The 19,232-nt window shown below is 48.5% G+C and overlaps 1 protein-coding gene across 1 annotated transcript in view; it reads left to right on the top strand.

The window, feature by feature from the left end:
• The first annotated feature begins 5,849 nt into the window (after positions 1–5,849).
• The window catches only part of LOC146041916 (solute carrier family 2, facilitated glucose transporter member 1-like), a 176,803-nt gene continuing 163,420 nt past the window's right edge, over positions 5,850–19,232 (top strand). Inside the window, exon 1 of the mRNA XM_083161772.1 lies at positions 5,850–6,007. Within this exon, the coding sequence (XP_083017898.1) occupies positions 5,924–6,007 (84 nt within the window). The 5' untranslated portion in view covers positions 5,850–5,923. The remainder of the gene's footprint in view (positions 6,008–19,232) is intronic.

Raw genomic sequence — 19,232 nt, 5'->3', positions numbered from 1 at the left:
TGGAGAGGGCAGATGCGCAGGTGTATTACAGGGAGGGGGCAGATGTGCAGGTGTATTACAGGGAGGGGGCAGATGCGCAGGCGTATTACAGGGAGGGGGCAGATGTGCAGGTGTATTACAGGGAGGGGGCAGATGTGCAGGTGTATTACAGGGAGGGGGCAGATGCGCAGGTGTATTACAGGGAGGGGGCAGATGTGCAGGTGTATTACAGGGAGGGGGCAGATGTGCAGGTGTATTACATGGAGGGGGCAGATGTGCAGGTGTATTACAGGGAGGGGGCAGATGTGCAGGTGTATTACAGGGAGGGGGCAGATGCGCAGGCGTATTACAGGGAGGGGGCAGATGTGCAGGTGTATTACAGGGAGGGGGCAGATGCGCAGGCGTATTACAGGGAGGGGGCAGATGTGCAGGTGTATTACAGGGAGGGGGCAGATGTGCAGGTGTATTACAGGGAGGGGGCAGATGTGCAGGTATATTACAGGGAGGGGGCAGATGTGCAGGTGTATTACAGGGAGGGGGCAGATGTGCAGGTGTATTACAGGGAGAGGGCAGATGCGCAGGTGTATTACAGGGAGGGGGCAGATGCGCAGGCGTATTACAGGGAGGGGGCAGATGTGCAGGTGTATTACAGGGAGGGGGCAGATGTGCAGGTGTATTACAGGGAGGGGGCAGATGTGCAGGTGTATTACAGGGAGGGGGCAGATGTGCAGGTGTATTACAGGGAGGGGGCAGGTGCGCAGGTGTATTACAGGGAGGGGGCAGATGTGCAGGTATATTACAGGGAGGGGGCAGATGTGCAGGTGTATTACAGGGAGGGGGCAGATGCGCAGGCGTATTACAGGGAGGGGGCAGATGTGCAGGTGTATTACAGGGAGGGGGCAGATGTGCAGGTGTATTACAGGGAGGGGCAGATGTGCAGGTGTATTACAGGGAGGGGGCAGGTGCGCAGGTGTATTACAGGGAGGGGGCAGGTGCACAGGTGTATTACAGGGAGGGGGCAGGTGCGCAGGTGTATTACAGGGAGGGGGCAGATGTGCAGGTATATTACAGGGAGGGGGCAGATGTGCAGGTGTATTACAGGGAGGGGGCAGATGTGCAGGTGTATTACAGGGAGAGGGCAGATGCGCAGGTGTATTACAGGGAGGGGGCAGATGTGCAGGTGTATTACAGGGAGAGGGCAGATGCGCAGGTGTATTACAGGGAGGGGGCAGATGTGCAGGTGTATTACAGGGAGGGGGCAGATGCGCAGGCGTATTACAGGGAGGGGGCAGATGTGCAGGTGTATTACAGGGAGGGGGCAGATGTGCAGGTGTATTACAGGGAGGGGGCAGATGCACAGGTGTATTACAGGGAGGGGGCAGATGTGCAGGTGTATTACAGGGAGGGGGCAGATGTGCAGGTGTATTACATGGAGGGGGCAGATGTGCAGGTGTATTACAGGGAGGGGGCAGATGTGCAGGTGTATTACAGGGAGGGGGCAGATGCGCAGGCGTATTACAGGGAGGGGGCAGATGTGCAGGTGTATTACAGGGAGGGGGCAGATGTGCAGGTATATTACAGGGAGGGGGCAGATGTGCAGGTGTATTACAGGGAGGGGGCAGATGTGCAGGTGTATTACAGGGAGGGGGCAGATGTGCAGGTGTATTACAGGGAGGGGGCAGGTGCACAGGTGTATTACAGGGAGGGGGCAGATGTGCAGGTGTATTACAGGGAGGGGGCAGTTGCGCAGGTGTATTACAGGGAGGGGGCAGATGTGCAGGTGTATTACAGGGAGGGGCCAGATGTGCAGGTATATTACAGGGAGGGGGCAGATGTGCAGGTGTATTATAGGGAGGGGGCAGATGTGCAGGTGTATTACAGGGAGGGGGCAGTTGCGCAGGTGTATTACAGGGAGGGGGCAGATGTGCAGGTGTATTACAGGGAGGGGCCAGATGTGCAGGTATATTACAGGGAGGGGGCAGATGTGCAGGTGTATTATAGGGAGGGGGCAGATGTGCAGGTATATTACAGGGAGGGGGCAGATGTGCAGGTGTATTACAGGGAGGGGGCAGATGTGCAGGTGTATTACAGGGAGGGGGCAGATGTGCAGGTGTATTACAGGGAGGGGGCAGATGCGCAGGTGTATTACAGGGAGGGGGCAGGTGCGCAGGTGTATTACAGGGAGGGGGCAGGTGCGCAGGTGTATTACAGGGAGGGGGCAGGTGCGCAGGTGTATTACAGGGAGGGGGCAGATGTGCAGGTGTATTACAGGGAGGGGGCAGATGTGCAGGTGTATTACAGGGAGAGGGCAGATGTGCAGGTGTATTACAGGGAGGGGGCAGATGCGCAGGTGTATTACAGGGAGAGGGCAGATGCACAGGTGTATTACAGGGAGGGGGCAGATGCGCAGGTGTATTACAGGGAGGGGGCAGGTGCGCAGGTGTATTACGGGGAGGGGCCAGATGTGCAGGTGTATTACAGGGAGGGGGCAGGTGCGCAGGTGTATTACGGGGAGGGGGCAGATGCACAGGTGTATTACGGGGAGGGGGCAGATGCACAGGTGTATTACAGGGAGGGGGCAGGTGCACAGGTGTATTACAGGGAGGGGGCAGATGCACAGGTGTATTACAGGGAGGGGGCAGGTGCACATGTGTATTACAGGGAGGGGGCAGGTGCACAGGTGTATTACAGGGAGGGGGCAGGTGCACAGGTGTATTACAGGGAGGGGCAGATGTGCAGGTGTATTACAGGGAGGGGGCAGGTGCACATGTGTATTACAGGGAGGGGGCAGGTGCACAGGTGTATTACAGGGAGAGGGCAGATGCGCAGGTGTATTACAGGGAGGGGCAGGTGCACAGGTGTATTACAGGGAGAGGGCAGATGCACAGGTGTATTACAGGGAGGGGGCAGGTGCACATGTGTATTACAGGGAGGGGGCAGGTGCACAGGTGTATTACAGGGAGGGGGCAGGTGCACAGGTGTATTACAGGGAGGGGCAGATGTGCAGGTGTATTACAGGGAGGGGGCAGGTGCACATGTGTATTACAGGGAGGGGGCAGGTGCACAGGTGTATTACAGGGAGGGGGCAGGTGCACAGGTGTATTACAGGGAGAGGGCAGATGCACAGGTGTATTACAGGGAGGGGGCAGGTGCACATGTGTATTACAGGGAGGGGGCAGGTGCACAGGTGTATTACAGGGAGGGGGCAAGTGCACATGTGTATTACAGGGAGGGGGCAGGTGCATAGGTGTATTACAGGGAGAGGGCAGATGCACAGGTGTATTACAGGGAGGGGGCAGGTGCACATGTGTATTACAGGGAGGGGGCAGGTGCACAGGTGTATTACAGGGAGGGGGCAGGTGCACAGGTGTATTACAGGGAGGGGCAGATGTGCAGGTGTATTACAGGGAGGGGGCAGGTGCACATGTGTATTACAGGGAGGGGGCAGGTGCACAGGTGTATTACAGGGAGGGGGCAGATGTGCAGGTGTATTACAGGCAGAGGGCAGAAGCGCAGGTGTATTACAGGGAGGGGGCAGGTGCACAGGTGTATTACAGGGAGGGGCAGATGTGCAGGTGTATTACAGGGAGAGGGTGGATGCACAGGTGTATTACAGGGAGGGGGCAGATGTGCAGGTGTATTACAGGGAGGGGGCAGGTGCACAGGTGTATTACAGGGAGGGGGCAGGTGCACATGTGTATTACAGGGAGAGGGTGGATGCACATGTGTATTACAGGGAGAGGGCGGATGCACAGGTGTATTACAGGGAGGGGGCAGATGCGCAGGTGTATTACAGAGAGGGCAGATGTGCAGGTGTATTACAGGGAGGGGGCAGGTGCACAGGTGTATTACAGGGAGGGGGCAGATGCACAGGTGTATTACAGGGAGGGGGCAGATGCACAGGTGTATTACAGGGAGGGGGCAGGTGCACAGGTATATTACAGGGAGGGGGCAGATGCACAGGTGTATTACAGGGAGGGGGCAGATGCACAGGTATATTACAGGGAGGGGTCAGATGCATAGGTGTATTACAGGGAGGGGGCAGATGCACAGGTATATTACAGGGAGGGGGCAGGTGCACAGGTGTATTACAGGGAGGGGACAGATGCACAGGTGTATTACAGGGAGGGGGCAGATGTGCAGGTATATTACAGGGAGGGGGCAGGTGCACATGTGTATTACAGGGAGGGGGCAGATGTGCAGGTGTATTACAGGGAGGGGGCAGATGTGCAGGTGTATTACAGGGAGGGGGCAGATGCACAGGTGTATTACAGGGAGGGGCAGATGTGCAGGTGTATTACAGAGAGGGGGCAGGTGCACAGGTATATTACAGGGAGGGGGCAGGTGCACAGGTATATTACAGGGAGGAGGCAGATGCACAGGTGTATTACAGGGAGGAGGCAGATGTGCAGGTGTATTACAGGGAGGGGGCAGATGTGCAGGTGTATTACAGGGAGGGGGCAGATGTGCAGGTGTATTACAGGGAGGGGGCAGATGTGCAGGTGTATTACAGGGAGGGTGCAGATGTGCAGGTGTATTACAGGGAGGGGGCAGGTGCACAGGTATATTACAGGGAGGGGGCAGGTGCACAGGTATATTACAGGGAGGGGGCAGATGCGCAGGTGTATTACAGGGAGGGGGCAGGTGCACAGGTATATTACAGGGAGGGGGCAGATGCACAGGTGTATTACAGGGAGGGGCAGATGTGCAGGTGTATTACAGGGAGGGGGCAGATGTGCAGGTGTATTACAGGGAGGGTGCAGATGTGCAGGTGTATTACAGGGAGGGGGCAGGTGCACAGGTGTATTACAGGGAGGGGGCAGGTGCACAGGTGTATTACAGGGAGAGGGCAGGTGCACAGGTGTATTACAGGGAGGGGGCAGATGCACAGGTGTATTACAGGGAAGGGGCAGATGTGCAGGTGTATTACAGGGAGGGGGCAGATGTGCAGGTGTATTACAGGAAGGGGGCAGATGTGCAGGTATATTACAGGGAGGGGGCAGATGCACAGGTGTATTACAGGGAGGGGGCAGGTGCACAGGTGTATTACAGGGAGGGGGCAGATGCGCAGCTGTATTACAGGGAGAGGGTGGATGCACAGGCGTATTACAGGGAGGGGGCAGTTGCGCAGGTGTATTACAGGGAGGGGGCAGATGCACAGGTGTATTACAGGGAGGGGGCAGTTGCGCAGGTGTATTACAGGGAGGGGGCAGATGCACAGGTGTATTACAGGGAGGGGGCAGGTGCACAGGTGTATTACAGGGAGGGGGCAGATGCGCAGCTGTATTACAGGGAGAGGGTGGATGCACATGTGTATTACAGGGAGGGGGCAGATGTGCAGGTGTATTACAGGGAGGGGGCAGTTGCGCAGGTGTATTACAGGGAGGGGGCAGATGCACAGGTGTATTACAGGGAGGGGGCAGGTGCACAGGTGTATTACAGGGAGGGGGCAGATGCACAGGTGTATTACAGGGAGGGGGCAGATGTGCAGGTGTATTACAGGGAGGGGGCAGATGCGCAGGTGTATTACAGGGAGGGGGCAGGTGCACAGGCGTATTACAGGGAGGGGGCAGATGCGCAGGCGTATTACAGGGAGGGGGAAGGTGCACAGGTGTATTACAGGGAGGGGGCAGTTGCGCAGGCGTATTACAGGGAGGGGGCAGATGCGCAGGTGTATTATAGGGAGGGGGCAGGTGCACAGGTGTATTACAGGGAGGGGGCAGATGCACAGGTGTATTACAGGGAGGGGGCAGGTGCACATGTGTATTACAGGGAGAGGGCCGATGCACAGGAATATCACAGGATGGGGAGGAGAATTATCTCCGGGAAGGAGGAGGGATGTAACTGGGAAAGCCGAGCATGAGACAGGGGGAGGAGAGAAGGAAGGACCAGGAGTAGAGGAGAGAGGACGCTGTCAGGGAGACACAGGCGGATTCTGCCCATCATGCAGCCTGAGGAGAAGGAGACTGCTGCCAAAGCCGCTGCTAACGAGAGCACCAGCCTGGTACATGGCCCTGGAGAGAGGAAGGTGAGGGTGCATTATATACTGCAATATCTCACTGTATAACCTAGTATACTATAATTACTCACTATATAATGTACACCATGATGTCACACACTGTATAATGTACACCATGATGTCACACACTGTATAATGTACACCATGATGTCACTCACTGTATAATGTACTCCATGATGTCACCCACTGTATAATGTACACCATGATGTCACTCACTGTATAATGTACTCCATGATGTCACCCACTGTATAATGTACACCATGATGTCACACACACAAACACACACACACACACACACACACACACACACACACACACACACACACACTGTATAATGTACACCATGATATCACACATTGTATAATGTACTCCATGATGTCACACATTGTATAATGTACACCATGATGTCACTAGTCACTCACTGTTTAATGTACACCATGATGTCACACACTGTATAATGTACACTATGATGTCACACACTGTATAATGTACACCATGATGTCACACATTGTATAATGTACACCATGATGTCACACACTGTATAATGTACACCATGATGTCACACACTGTATAATGTACACCATGATGTCACACACTGTATAATGTACACCATGATGTCACTCACTGTATAATGTACACCATGATGTCACTCACTGTATAATGTACACCATGATGTCACTCACTGTATAATGTACACCATGATGTCACACACTGTATAATGTACACCATGATATCACACACACACTGTATAATGTACACCATGATGTCACACACAGTATAATGTACACCATGATGTCACTCACTGTATAATGTACACCATGATGTCACACACTGTATAATGTACACCATGATGTCACTCACTGTATAATGTACACCATGATGTCACACACTGTATAATGTACACCATGATATCACACACACACACACACACTGTATAATGTACACCATGATGTCACACACAGTATAATGTACACCATGATGTCACTCACTGTATAATGTACACCATGATGTCACTCACTGTATAATGTACACCATGATGTCACACACTGTATAATGTACACCATGATGTCACACACTGTATAATGTGCACCATGATGTCACACATTGTATAATGTACACCATGATGTCACACACACACACACACACACACACACACACACACACACACACACACACACACACACTGTATAATGTACACCATGATGTCACACACTGTATAATGTACACCATGATGTCACACACTGTATAATGTACACCATGATGTCACACACTGTATAATGTACACCATGATGTCACACACTGTATAATGTACACCATGATGTCACACACTGTATAATGTACACCATGATGTCACTCACTGTATAATGTACTCCATGATGTCACCCACTGTATAATGTACACCATGATGTCACACACACACACACACACACACACACACACACACACACACACACACACACACACTGTATAATGTACACCATGATATCACACATTGTATAATGTACTCCATGATGTCACACATTGTATAATGTACACCATGATGTCACTAGTCACTCACTGTTTAATGTACACCATGATGTCACACACTGTATAATGTACACTATGATGTCACACACTGTATAATGTACACCATGATGTCACACACTGTATAATGTACACCATGATGTCACACACTGTATAATGTACACCATGATGTCACACACTGTATAATGTACACCATGATGTCACACACTGTATAATGTACACCATGATGTCACACATTGTATAATGTACACCATGATGTCACACACTGTATAATGTACACCATGATGTCACACACTGTATAATGTACTCCATGATGTCACCCACTGTATAATGTACACCATGATGTCACCCACTGTATAATGTACACCATGATGTCACACACACACACACACACACACACACACACACACTGTATAATGTACACCATGATATCACACATTGTATAATGTACTCCATGATGTCACACATTGTATAATGTACACCATGATGTCACTAGTCACTCACTGTTTAATGTACACCATGATGTCACACACTGTATAATGTACATTATGATGTCACACACTGTATAATGTACACCATGATGTCACACACTGTATAATGTACACCATTATGTCACACACTGTATAATGTACACCATGATGTCACACACTGTATAATGTACACCATGATGTCACACACTGTATAATGTACACCATGATGTCACTCACTGTATAATGTACACCATGATGTCACTCATTGTATAATGTACACCATGATGTCACTCACTGTATAATGTACACCATGATGTCACACACTGTATAATGTACACCATGATATCACACACACACACACACTGTATAATGTACACCATGATGTCACTCACTGTATAATGTACACCATGATGTCACACACTGTATAATGTACACCATGATATCACACACACACACTGTATAATGTACACCATGATGTCACACACAGTATAATGTACACCATGATGTCACTCACTGTATAATGTACACCATGATGTCACTCACTGTATAATGTACACCATGATGTCACACACTGTATAATGTACACCATGATGTCACACACTGTATAATGTACACCATGATGTCACACATTGTATAATGTACACCATGATGTCACACACACACACACACACACACACACACACACACACACACACTGTATAATGTACACCATGATGTCACACACTGTATAATGTACACCATGATGTCACACACTGTATAATGTACACCATGATGTCACACACTGTATAATGTACTCCATGATGTCACCCACTGTATAATGTACACCATGATGTCACTCACTGTATAATGTACTCCATGATGTCACCCACTGTATAATGTACACCATGATGTCACACACACACACACACACACACACACACACACACACACACACACACACACACACACACACACACACTGTATAATGTACACCATGATATCACACATTGTATAATGTACTCCATGATGTCACACATTGTATAATGTACACCATGATGTCACTAGTCACTCACTGTTTAATGTACACCATGATGTCACACACTGTATAATGTACACTATGATGTCACACACTGTATAATGTACACCATGATGTCACACACTGTATTATGTACACCATGATGTCACACACTGTATAATGTACACCATGATGTCACACACTGTATAATGTACACCATGATGTCACTCACTGTATAATGTACACCATGATGTCACTCATTGTATAATGTACACCATGATGTCACTCACTGTATAATGTACACCATGATGTCACACACTGTATAATGTACACCATGATATCACACACACACTGTATAATGTACACCATGATGTCACACACAGTATAATGTACACCATGATGTCACTCACTGTATAATGTACACCATGATGTCACTCACTGTATAATGTACACCATGATGTCACACACTGTATAATGTACACCATGATGTCACGCACTGTATAATGTACACCATGATATCACACACACACACTGTATAATGTACACCATGATGTCACACACTGTATAATGTACACCATGATGTCACTTACTGTATAATGTACACCATGATGTCACACACTGTATAATATACACCATGATGTCACTCATTGTATAATGTACACCATGATGTCACTGACTGTATAATGTACACCATGATGTCACTCATTGTATAATGTACACCATGATGTCACTCACTGTATAATGTACACCATGTCACACATTGTATAATGTACACCATGATGTCACGCACTGTATAATGTACACCATGATGTCACACATTGTATAATGTACACCATGATGTCACACACAGTATAATGTACACCATGATGTCACTCACTGTATAATGTACACCATGATGTCACTCACTGTATAATGTACACCATGATGTCACACACTGTATAATGTACACCATGATGTCACGCACTGTATAATGTACACCATGATATCACACACACACTGTATAATGTACACCATGATGTCACACACTGTATAATGTACACCATGATGTCACTCACTGTATAATGTACACCATGATGTCACACACTGTATAATGTACACCATGATGTCACACACTGTATAATGTACACCATGATGTCACGCACTGTATAATGCACACCATGATGTCACACACTGTATAATGCACACCATGATGTCACGCACTGTATAATGTACACCATGATGTCACGCACTGTATAATGTACACCATGATGTCACACACTGTATAATGTACACCATGATGTCACGCACTGTATAATGTACACCATGATGTCACACACTGTATAATGTACACCATGATGTCACGCACTGTATAATGTACACCATGATGTCACGCACTGTATAATGTACACCATGATGTCACACACTGTATAATGTACACCATGATGTCACGCACTGTATAATGTACACCATGATATCACACACACACTGTATAATGTACACCATGATGTCACACACTGTATAATGTACACCATGATGTCACTCACTGTATAATGTACACCATGATGTCACACACTGTATAATGTACACCATGATGTCACACACTGTATAATGTACACCATGATGTCACGCACTGTATAATGCACACCATGATGTCACACACTGTATAATGCACACCATGATGTCACGCACTGTATAATGTACACCATGATGTCACGCACTGTATAATGTACACCATGATGTCACACACTGTATAATGTACACCATGATGTCACGCACTGTATAATGTACACCATGATGTCACACACTGTATAATGTACACCATGATGTCACGCACTGTATAATGTACACCATGATGTCACGCACTGTATAATGTACACCATGATGTCACACACTGTATAATGCACACCATGATGTCACGCACTGTATAATGTACACCATGATGTCACACACTGTATAATGTACACCATGATGTCACGCACTGTATAATGTACACCATGATGTCACACACTGTATAATGTACACCATGATATCACACACACACACACACACACACACACACACTGTATAATGTACACCATGATGTCACTCACTGTATAATGTACACCATGATGTCACGCACTGTATAATGTACACCATGATGTCACACACTGTATAATGTACACCATGATGTCACGCACTGTATAATGTACACCATGATGTCACACACTGTATAATGTACACCATGATATCACACACACACACACACACACACACACACACACACACACACTGTATAATGTACACCATGATGTCACACACTGTATAATGCACACCATGATGTCACTCACTGTATAATGTACACCATGATATCACACACACACACACACACACTGTATAATGTACACCATGATGTCACACACTGTATAATGCACACCATGATGTCACGCACTGTATAATGTACACCATGATGTCACACACACACTGTATAATGTACACCATGATGTCACTCACTGTATAATGTACACCATGATGTCACACACTGTATAATGTACACCATGATGTCACACACTGTATAATGTACACCATGATATCACACACACACACTGTATAATGTACACCATGATGTCACACACTGTATAATGTACACCATGATGTCACTCACTGTATAATGTACTCCATGATGTCACTCACTGTATAATGTACACCATGATGTCACACACTGTATAATGTACACCATGATGTCACGCACTGTATAATGTACACCATGATGTCACACACTGTATAATGTACACCATGATGTCACACACTGTATAATGTACACCATGATGTCACACACACACACACACTGTATAATGTACACCATGATGTCACTCACTGTATAATGCACACCATGATGTCACGCACTGTATAATGTACACCATGATGTCACTCACTGTATAATGTACACCATGATGTCACGCACTGTATAATGTACACCATGATGTCACACTGTATAATGTACACCATGATGTCACGCACTGTACAATGTACACCATGATGTCACACTGTATAATGTACACCATGATGTCACACAATGCTACAAACTCCTTACAGTAGTATGTGGGGGCTGTTGCATGCTGGGTTCCTCCACACAATGAGATTGCATCTTTAGGGTAGCCTAGGTGTGTAAACCAGCACTGAGCCCCCATGTTTTGTCTCACAGCGGATGTGTGTGATGTCACGCGTCTACTGTAGCCCACCCCACAAATGGTCCTTGGACTGTCCACCAAAACACTGCATCACCGCCCTGTCCTCCGCCTACCGTTGGTCCTTAGATTGCGACCGCAGTGTCAGGGCTCACCTAATATGCGACCAGTGGTGAATTAGCCCCGTTGTAACGTATTACGCTATGTTACACACTATATTTACATTGTCGGTGTATTCAATCTAATGCTGTGTACAGTATGTCGACTAGTTGGAAAAATGTCAGACTACGCTGTTCTTAGGGTGACTGTGTGGATTGGGGACGGCTGCGTCCAGCTTCAACTGGTTTTTAGGGTTTTTTTCGCCGATGCAGTGTTCGACCTGAAATGACTGAAAACAGATGCAATTGAATACCGGACTGATTGAGTACCCCTGTATAATGTAATGCACAATATTACAACGTATAATGTACACATAATTCAGGGTTCTGGTTGCACAGTAACCCCCTCCTCTTGGCAAATGCCTTAAATTATGACAACAATAGCTGGTATATAGGGTTACCACCCGTCCGGGATTACTCCGGACAGTCCGGTAATTAAGCCAGGTGTCCGGAGTCCGGACGGGTGGTGTTCCCGGACTATACATTGTCTGGGAACTGCGCCGCCACTTACTGGGCGTGAGGCTGCCGGTGGAGTAGACGCGTCGGGACTAATAAGCGAAGAGAGAAGATGCCGCAGCGCGGGACCTGCCTGTCAGAGCTGGCCTTTCAAATCTTGCACCCTGATTGGTTGCCTGGACCGCGAGCTCCTATTTGAGATTTGAAATGTAAGGACTGAGAGGCAGCAGGTCCCGCGCTGTGGCTATCTCTTCCGGAGATTGAAGTGACCCCCACCCGGCGCCCCTCAATGCTCCTGTACTCCCCCCCCCAAAAAAATATTTTAATAGAGGCGCTGGCGCCGCTCCACACACCCCTTTCATTGGTGTGCGGTCATTGACTTTTGCAGCAGAGCATCCTGCCCACTAAAAGCTACAAGGGTGCCACCCCCCACTGCCTGATGGATCAAATACAGCGCTCCCGGGCCCCACTGGCTCCTCGTCTGGAGACGCGCACAGGCAAGAGGTGCAAGTGCTGCTTGTAGTTCAAGGTCCTGGCTCTGCTGATAATCCTGCACACTTTCCATTTTATTTTTGCAATATAAAATCACAATGGCCCTTATTCTGATCGGTGCGGATATTCCCGAATTCTTACGGTGCGGTCCGCACGCCACGGTGTGCTGCCGCGTGCGGCCATCGTCCGTAGAAACGCCCACGTGTCCTCCGCATTCGGACGGACTCACTCTTTAAGAACAGGGCGTGTTTACGGACGAAATACAAACCATACGTGTGCGGGAGAAACACTCCGATTCTGCACGGTATTACAGAGTATGCACGGGAATCCCGCATCCAAACGGATGGCAAGCGGTGCTTCCGCACGGAAGCGGTGTATTTACGCCAAACTACAAACTATTATGTCTATTCTGCAATACATCACATGACCCACTTATTCAATTACCTATCCTCATACAAAAATGCCTGTTTGGAATTGGAATCAATTAGATGCCAATATATCCTTACAAGCATGCCTAACACATGCATTGCACACATTAACCCTTACAGCAATTGAAGTGCAATGGTTTCAATTAAAGCACTGACAAGCGTCCTATTAGTGAGTAATGAGTAAAGGAGTCGATTGTATTGGGTTCAGGTGTTAATGCTTGTAGTCATTAGGCGTTCCGTTCGGCTACCGCAAGACCGAGTGGTTTCCGCAAAGCAATACTTGACTTATGGACACCGCACATTTCTATCGGTTTTGGTCGCGTGCATTCGGAGTGCTATCCGAATGCACGCCCCCCAACATAAGTGTACTCCCCCGTGTCCGCCCATGTTTCCTCCCAGTTTTTCCCACTTTGAAACTACGCCCATGTCTCATTCCGCATGACGCCCATAATACGCCCATATTTCAAGACTGATTGCGGGGCACAGTTTTGTACGGGATTTGCACGAACAGGTACGGAGTCAATGCGTGGCACATGCGCGTGGCGTTCTCCACGCATGCGCAGACGCCGTAAAGACGCTATCCGAAAGTATGCGGAAAAGTACGCATCAATCAGAATAAGGGCCAATGTGTGGCATATGCATAATGGGCATCATGGGTTGTGGCATGTCTGTAATGGTCTATGGTCATCATCTCTGTGGCATATGTATAATGGTGTATGGCATATCTAATGGGCATCTGTGTGTGGCATTTGTATAATGAGCAACTCTGTGTGTGGCATATCTATAATGGGCATAACGGTGTGTGGCATATGTTTAATGGGCATAACGGTGTTTGCTATAACATGTAATGGGCCGTACAATGCTTGGTATAACGTTTAATGGGCAATATTACATGTGGTATACTATGTAATGGGTGTGTGACATGTAATCGGCATTATGTTGAAAATGTTTTACTTTACAAAAATGTCAGTCCTGGCATAACGAGTAATGGGCATAATGTGTAATGGGCATTATGGCATGTGGTATACTATGTAATGAGTGTGTGACATGTAATCGGCATTATGTTGAAAATTTTTGCACCTACGGCGTGGGGGAGGGTGACAAGGTGGCGGGGACCCGGGGGGAGCTCCGGTTGAAGAAGATGTGGGTGCATCTCGTGAGCACGCATCCCCTTCTGGCGGCTGGCGGGTGCTCCTTCCAGCATCAGCCCCTGCCTGAATTAGAGGGGCTCCACCTGTACTGTTCCATATTAGTACTGTATTCCATACAGTATCCAGTGTATAAAAAGACCAATTCTCAGCGCTGTTACCCATCAGATGTTTATCGATACACTGCACGTGTCCGGCCTGGAGTATGAAATCCTGCAACTTACTGTACTCTACAGGCAAGTCGTTCGCAAGATGATTGACAAGGTTTCCCGGGTGACTCGCCTGTCATACTGCCCATGTGCTTGTAACGCTGCTATACACACGTGTATGGGCGCTCAGGGACTCGCCAGTCATACTGCCCATGTGCCTGTAACGCTGCTATACATACGTGTATGGGCGCTCAGGGACTCACCAGTCATACTGCCCGAGTGCCTGTAACGCTGCTATACATACGTGTATGGAAGCTCAGGGACTCGCCAGTCATACTGCCCATGTGCATGTAATGCTGTTATACACACGTGTATGGGCGCTCAGGGACTCACCAGTCATACTGCCCATGTGCATGTAATGCTGCTATACATACGTGTATGGGTGCTCAGGGACTCGCCAGTCATACTGCCCATGTGCATGTAATGCTGCTATACACACGTGTATGGGCGCTCAGGGACTCGTCAGTCATACTGCCCATGTGCATGTAATGCTGTTATACACACGTGTATGGGCGCTCAGGGACTCACCAGTCATACTGCCCATGTGCATGTAATGTTAGAGAGTCTCCTGCAGAATGCAAGAGGGTATGTAACTATGATGTAACAGTGTAATGTGGGCTAGGTGACATGAGGGAGATTGCTAGACTAATGAGGGAGAGAGGGAGATTGCTGCTATGTCAAGGAGACTCCTGCAGAATGCAGCAGGGGAGGTAACTATGATGTAACAGTGTAATGTGGGCTAGGTGACATGAGGGAGATTGCTAGACTAATGAGGGAGAGAGGGAGATTGCTGCTATGTCAGGGAGTCTCCTGCAGAATGCAGGAGGGGAGGTAACTATGGTGTAACAGTGTAATGTGGGCTCGGTGACATGAGGGAGATTGCTAGACTAATGAGGGAGAGAGGGAGATTGCTGCTATGTCAGGGAGTCTCCTGCAGAATGCAGGAGGGGAGGTAACTATGATGTAACAGTGTAATGTGGGCAAGGTGACATGAGGGAGATTGCTAGACTAATGAGGGAGAGAGGGAGATTGCTGCTATGTCAAGGAGTCTCCTGCAGAATGCAGCAGGGGAGGTAACTATGATGTAACAGTGTAATGTGGGCTAGGTGACATGAGGGAGACTGTTAGACTAATGAGGGAGAGAGGGAGATTGCTGCTATGTCAGGGAGTCTCCTGCAGAATGCAGGAGGTGAGGTAACTATGATGTAACAGTGTAATGTGGGCTAGGTGGCATGAGGGATATTGTTAGACTAATGAGGGAGAGAGGGAGATTGCTGCTATGTCAGGGAGTCTCCTGCAGAATGCAGGAGGGGAGGTAACTATGATGTAACAGTGTAATGTGGGCTAGGTGACATGAGGGAGATTGCTAGACTAATGAGGGAGAGAGGGAGATTGCTGCTATGTCAGGGAGTCTCCTGCAGAATGCAGGAGGGGGGGTAACTATGATGTAAGAGTGTAATGTGGGCTAGGTGACATGAGGGAGATTGTTAGACTAATGAGGGAGAGAGGGAGATTGCTGTTATTTCAGGGAGTCTCCTGCAGAATGCAGGAGAGGGAGGTAACTATGATGTAACAGTGTAATGTGGGCTAGGTGACATGAGGGAGATTGCTAGACTAATGAGAGAGATATGGAGATTTCAGCTATATCAGGGAATCTCCTGCAGAATGCAGGAGGGTAGGCAACTATGGTGTAACAGTGTAATGTGGGCTGGGTGACATGAGGGAGATTGCTAGACTAATGAGGGAGAGAGGGAGATTGCTGCTATGTCAGCGAGTCTCCTGCAGAATGCAGGAGGGGAGGTAACTATGATGTAACAGTGTAATGTGGGCTAGGTGACATGAGGGAGATTGCTAGACTAATGAGGGAGAGAGGGAGATTGCTGCTATGTCAGGGAGTCTCCTGCAGAATGCAGGGGGGAGGTAACTATGGTGTAACAGTGTAATGTGGGCTAGGTGACATGAGGGAGATTGCTAGACTAATGAGGGAGAGAGGGAGATTGCTGCTATGTCAAGGAGTCTCCTGCAGAATGCAGCAGGGGAGGTAACTATGATGTAACAGTGTAATGTGGGCTAGGTGACATGAGGGAGATTGCTAGACTAATGAGGGAGAGAGGGAGATTGCTGCTATGTCAGGGAGTCTCCTGCAGAATGCAGGAGGGGGGGTAACTATGATGTAAGAGTGTAATGTGGGCTAGGTGACATGAGGGAGATTGCTAGACTAATGAGAGAGATATGGAGATTTCAGCTATATCAGGGAATCTCCTGCAGAATGCAGGAGGGTAGGCAACTATGGTGTAACAGTGTAATGTGGGCTGGGTGACATGAGGGAGATTGCTAGACTAATGAGGGAGAGAGGGAGATTGCTGCTATATCAGGGAATCTCCTGCAGAATGCAGGAGGGGAGGTAACTATAATGTAACAGTGTAATGTGGGCTGGGTGACATGAGGGAGATTGCTAGACTAATGAGGGAGAGAGGGAGATTGCTGCTATGTCAGGAAGTCTCCTGCAGAATGCAGGAGGGGAGGGAACTATGATGTAAGAGTGTAATGTGGGCTAGGTGACATGAGGGAGATTGGTAGACTAATGAGGGAGAGAGGGAGATTGCTGCTATGTCAGGGAGTCTCCTGCAGAATGCAGGAGGGGAGGGAACTATGATGTAAGAGCTCTTTCACACGCTCCGGCTCTTGCCGGGCGGTGAAAAGCCGTGCTGCACACAGTAATTAATAATGGACACAATTGTGCTGCACAGTCCGCCTGTTCTTGTATATGTAGTCCCACTGCCGAGCTCGGCCGCCTACAGGCTGTGCTGTGCTTCGCTGCCGGGCTGCAGTGCAGGCGGCTGACCAACAGGCCAGGGCGCACGCGCACAGTACAGACGGCGGCACAGTACATCCTGTAGGCAGCTGAGTGCAGCAGAGGGACACAGGCAGACGGCTACATCACTGCTATATACAGGGAGACTACAGCAGCCCACACCTGGGGCTGTGATTGCTGGGTTATAATGTGGTGGTATTTATCATTAATGAGGTGGATGATGTGATTTGAATTAAATGTTATTAATGTGAACCATTAATAAAATATTCATCTGCGGGTCTGTAGCAATAGAGGATAACGCAGAGGACAATTACACACATCATAAACGATTACGGATGAGTACAAAAGACGTCCACAAACTATCGTGCAACATTTCCGCCACACTTCCTGTGTCTGCGGCTCCCTTCTGCGCATGCGCGTCTTCTCCGCCCCACTTCCGGTTGCTGGTTACCATGGTTGTGTGCATCCTGGTGTTTTCTGTTGGTGGAGCGCATCTGGATTGCGTCACATGTTCAGCGATGCAGCGGCCATTTTCTTGTGGGTATATTTTGGGGACGGATTGGAGAAACTATATATTTTCTCCCTTGAATCTGTGAAGGCTCTCTGGGCCACGATGGATGTGCAATATGTACATCAAGGACGTGAGGTCAAGGGAGACAGAGCCTCCCCTATCATAAATTATAAAAAACAAAGATATTTATATCACATACAGTATGCTGCGAAATAAATATCTTCTTGGATTTTTTTTTATAATCTATGTGGTTAGACGCTGTGTGGGAGGCTCCCAGCATGCCCCTCTCCAGGAGGTCAGTCACAGATGATTGCCAGCACCTGTGGGGAGCTAGGTAAAGGTGTTTCACCACAGTTGCTGGCAGTCATACATTACCAGGGAAGCCCAGGAACAGAGCATTGTGTCCTCCTGGAGAGGGGCATGCTGGGAGATATGGATAATGTAGGATTGCCCGCACCTGTGGGGAGCTAGGTAACTGATAAGAAAGGTGTCACCACAGGTGCTGGCAATCATACATTCCCAGGGAAGCCCAGGAACAGAGCATTGTGTCCTCCTGGAGAGGGGCATGCTGGGAGGTATGGATAATGTATGATTGCCAGCACCTGTGGGGAGCTAGGTAACTGATAAGAAAGGTGTCACCACAGGTGCTGGCAATCCTACATTACCAGGGGAGCCCAGGAACAGAGCATTGTGTCCTCCTGGAGAGGGGCATGCTGGGAGGTATGGATAATGTATGATTGCCAGCACCTGTGGGGAGCTAGGTAACTGATAAGAAAGGTGTCACCACAGGTGATGGCAATCATACATTACCAGGGAAGCCCAGGAGCAGAGCATTGTGTCCTGGAGAGGGGCATGCTGGGAGGTATGGATAATGTATGATTGCCAG

The sequence above is a fragment of the Crinia signifera genome, chromosome 19 (genome assembly GCF_055691185.1).
Source record: "Crinia signifera chromosome 19, ASM5569118v1, whole genome shotgun sequence".
In the NCBI taxonomy this organism is placed as follows: Eukaryota; Metazoa; Chordata; class Amphibia; order Anura; family Myobatrachidae; genus Crinia; species Crinia signifera.
The sequence above is the reverse complement of the archived record's forward strand: the minus strand, read 5'-3'. Positions and strand labels throughout refer to the sequence as shown.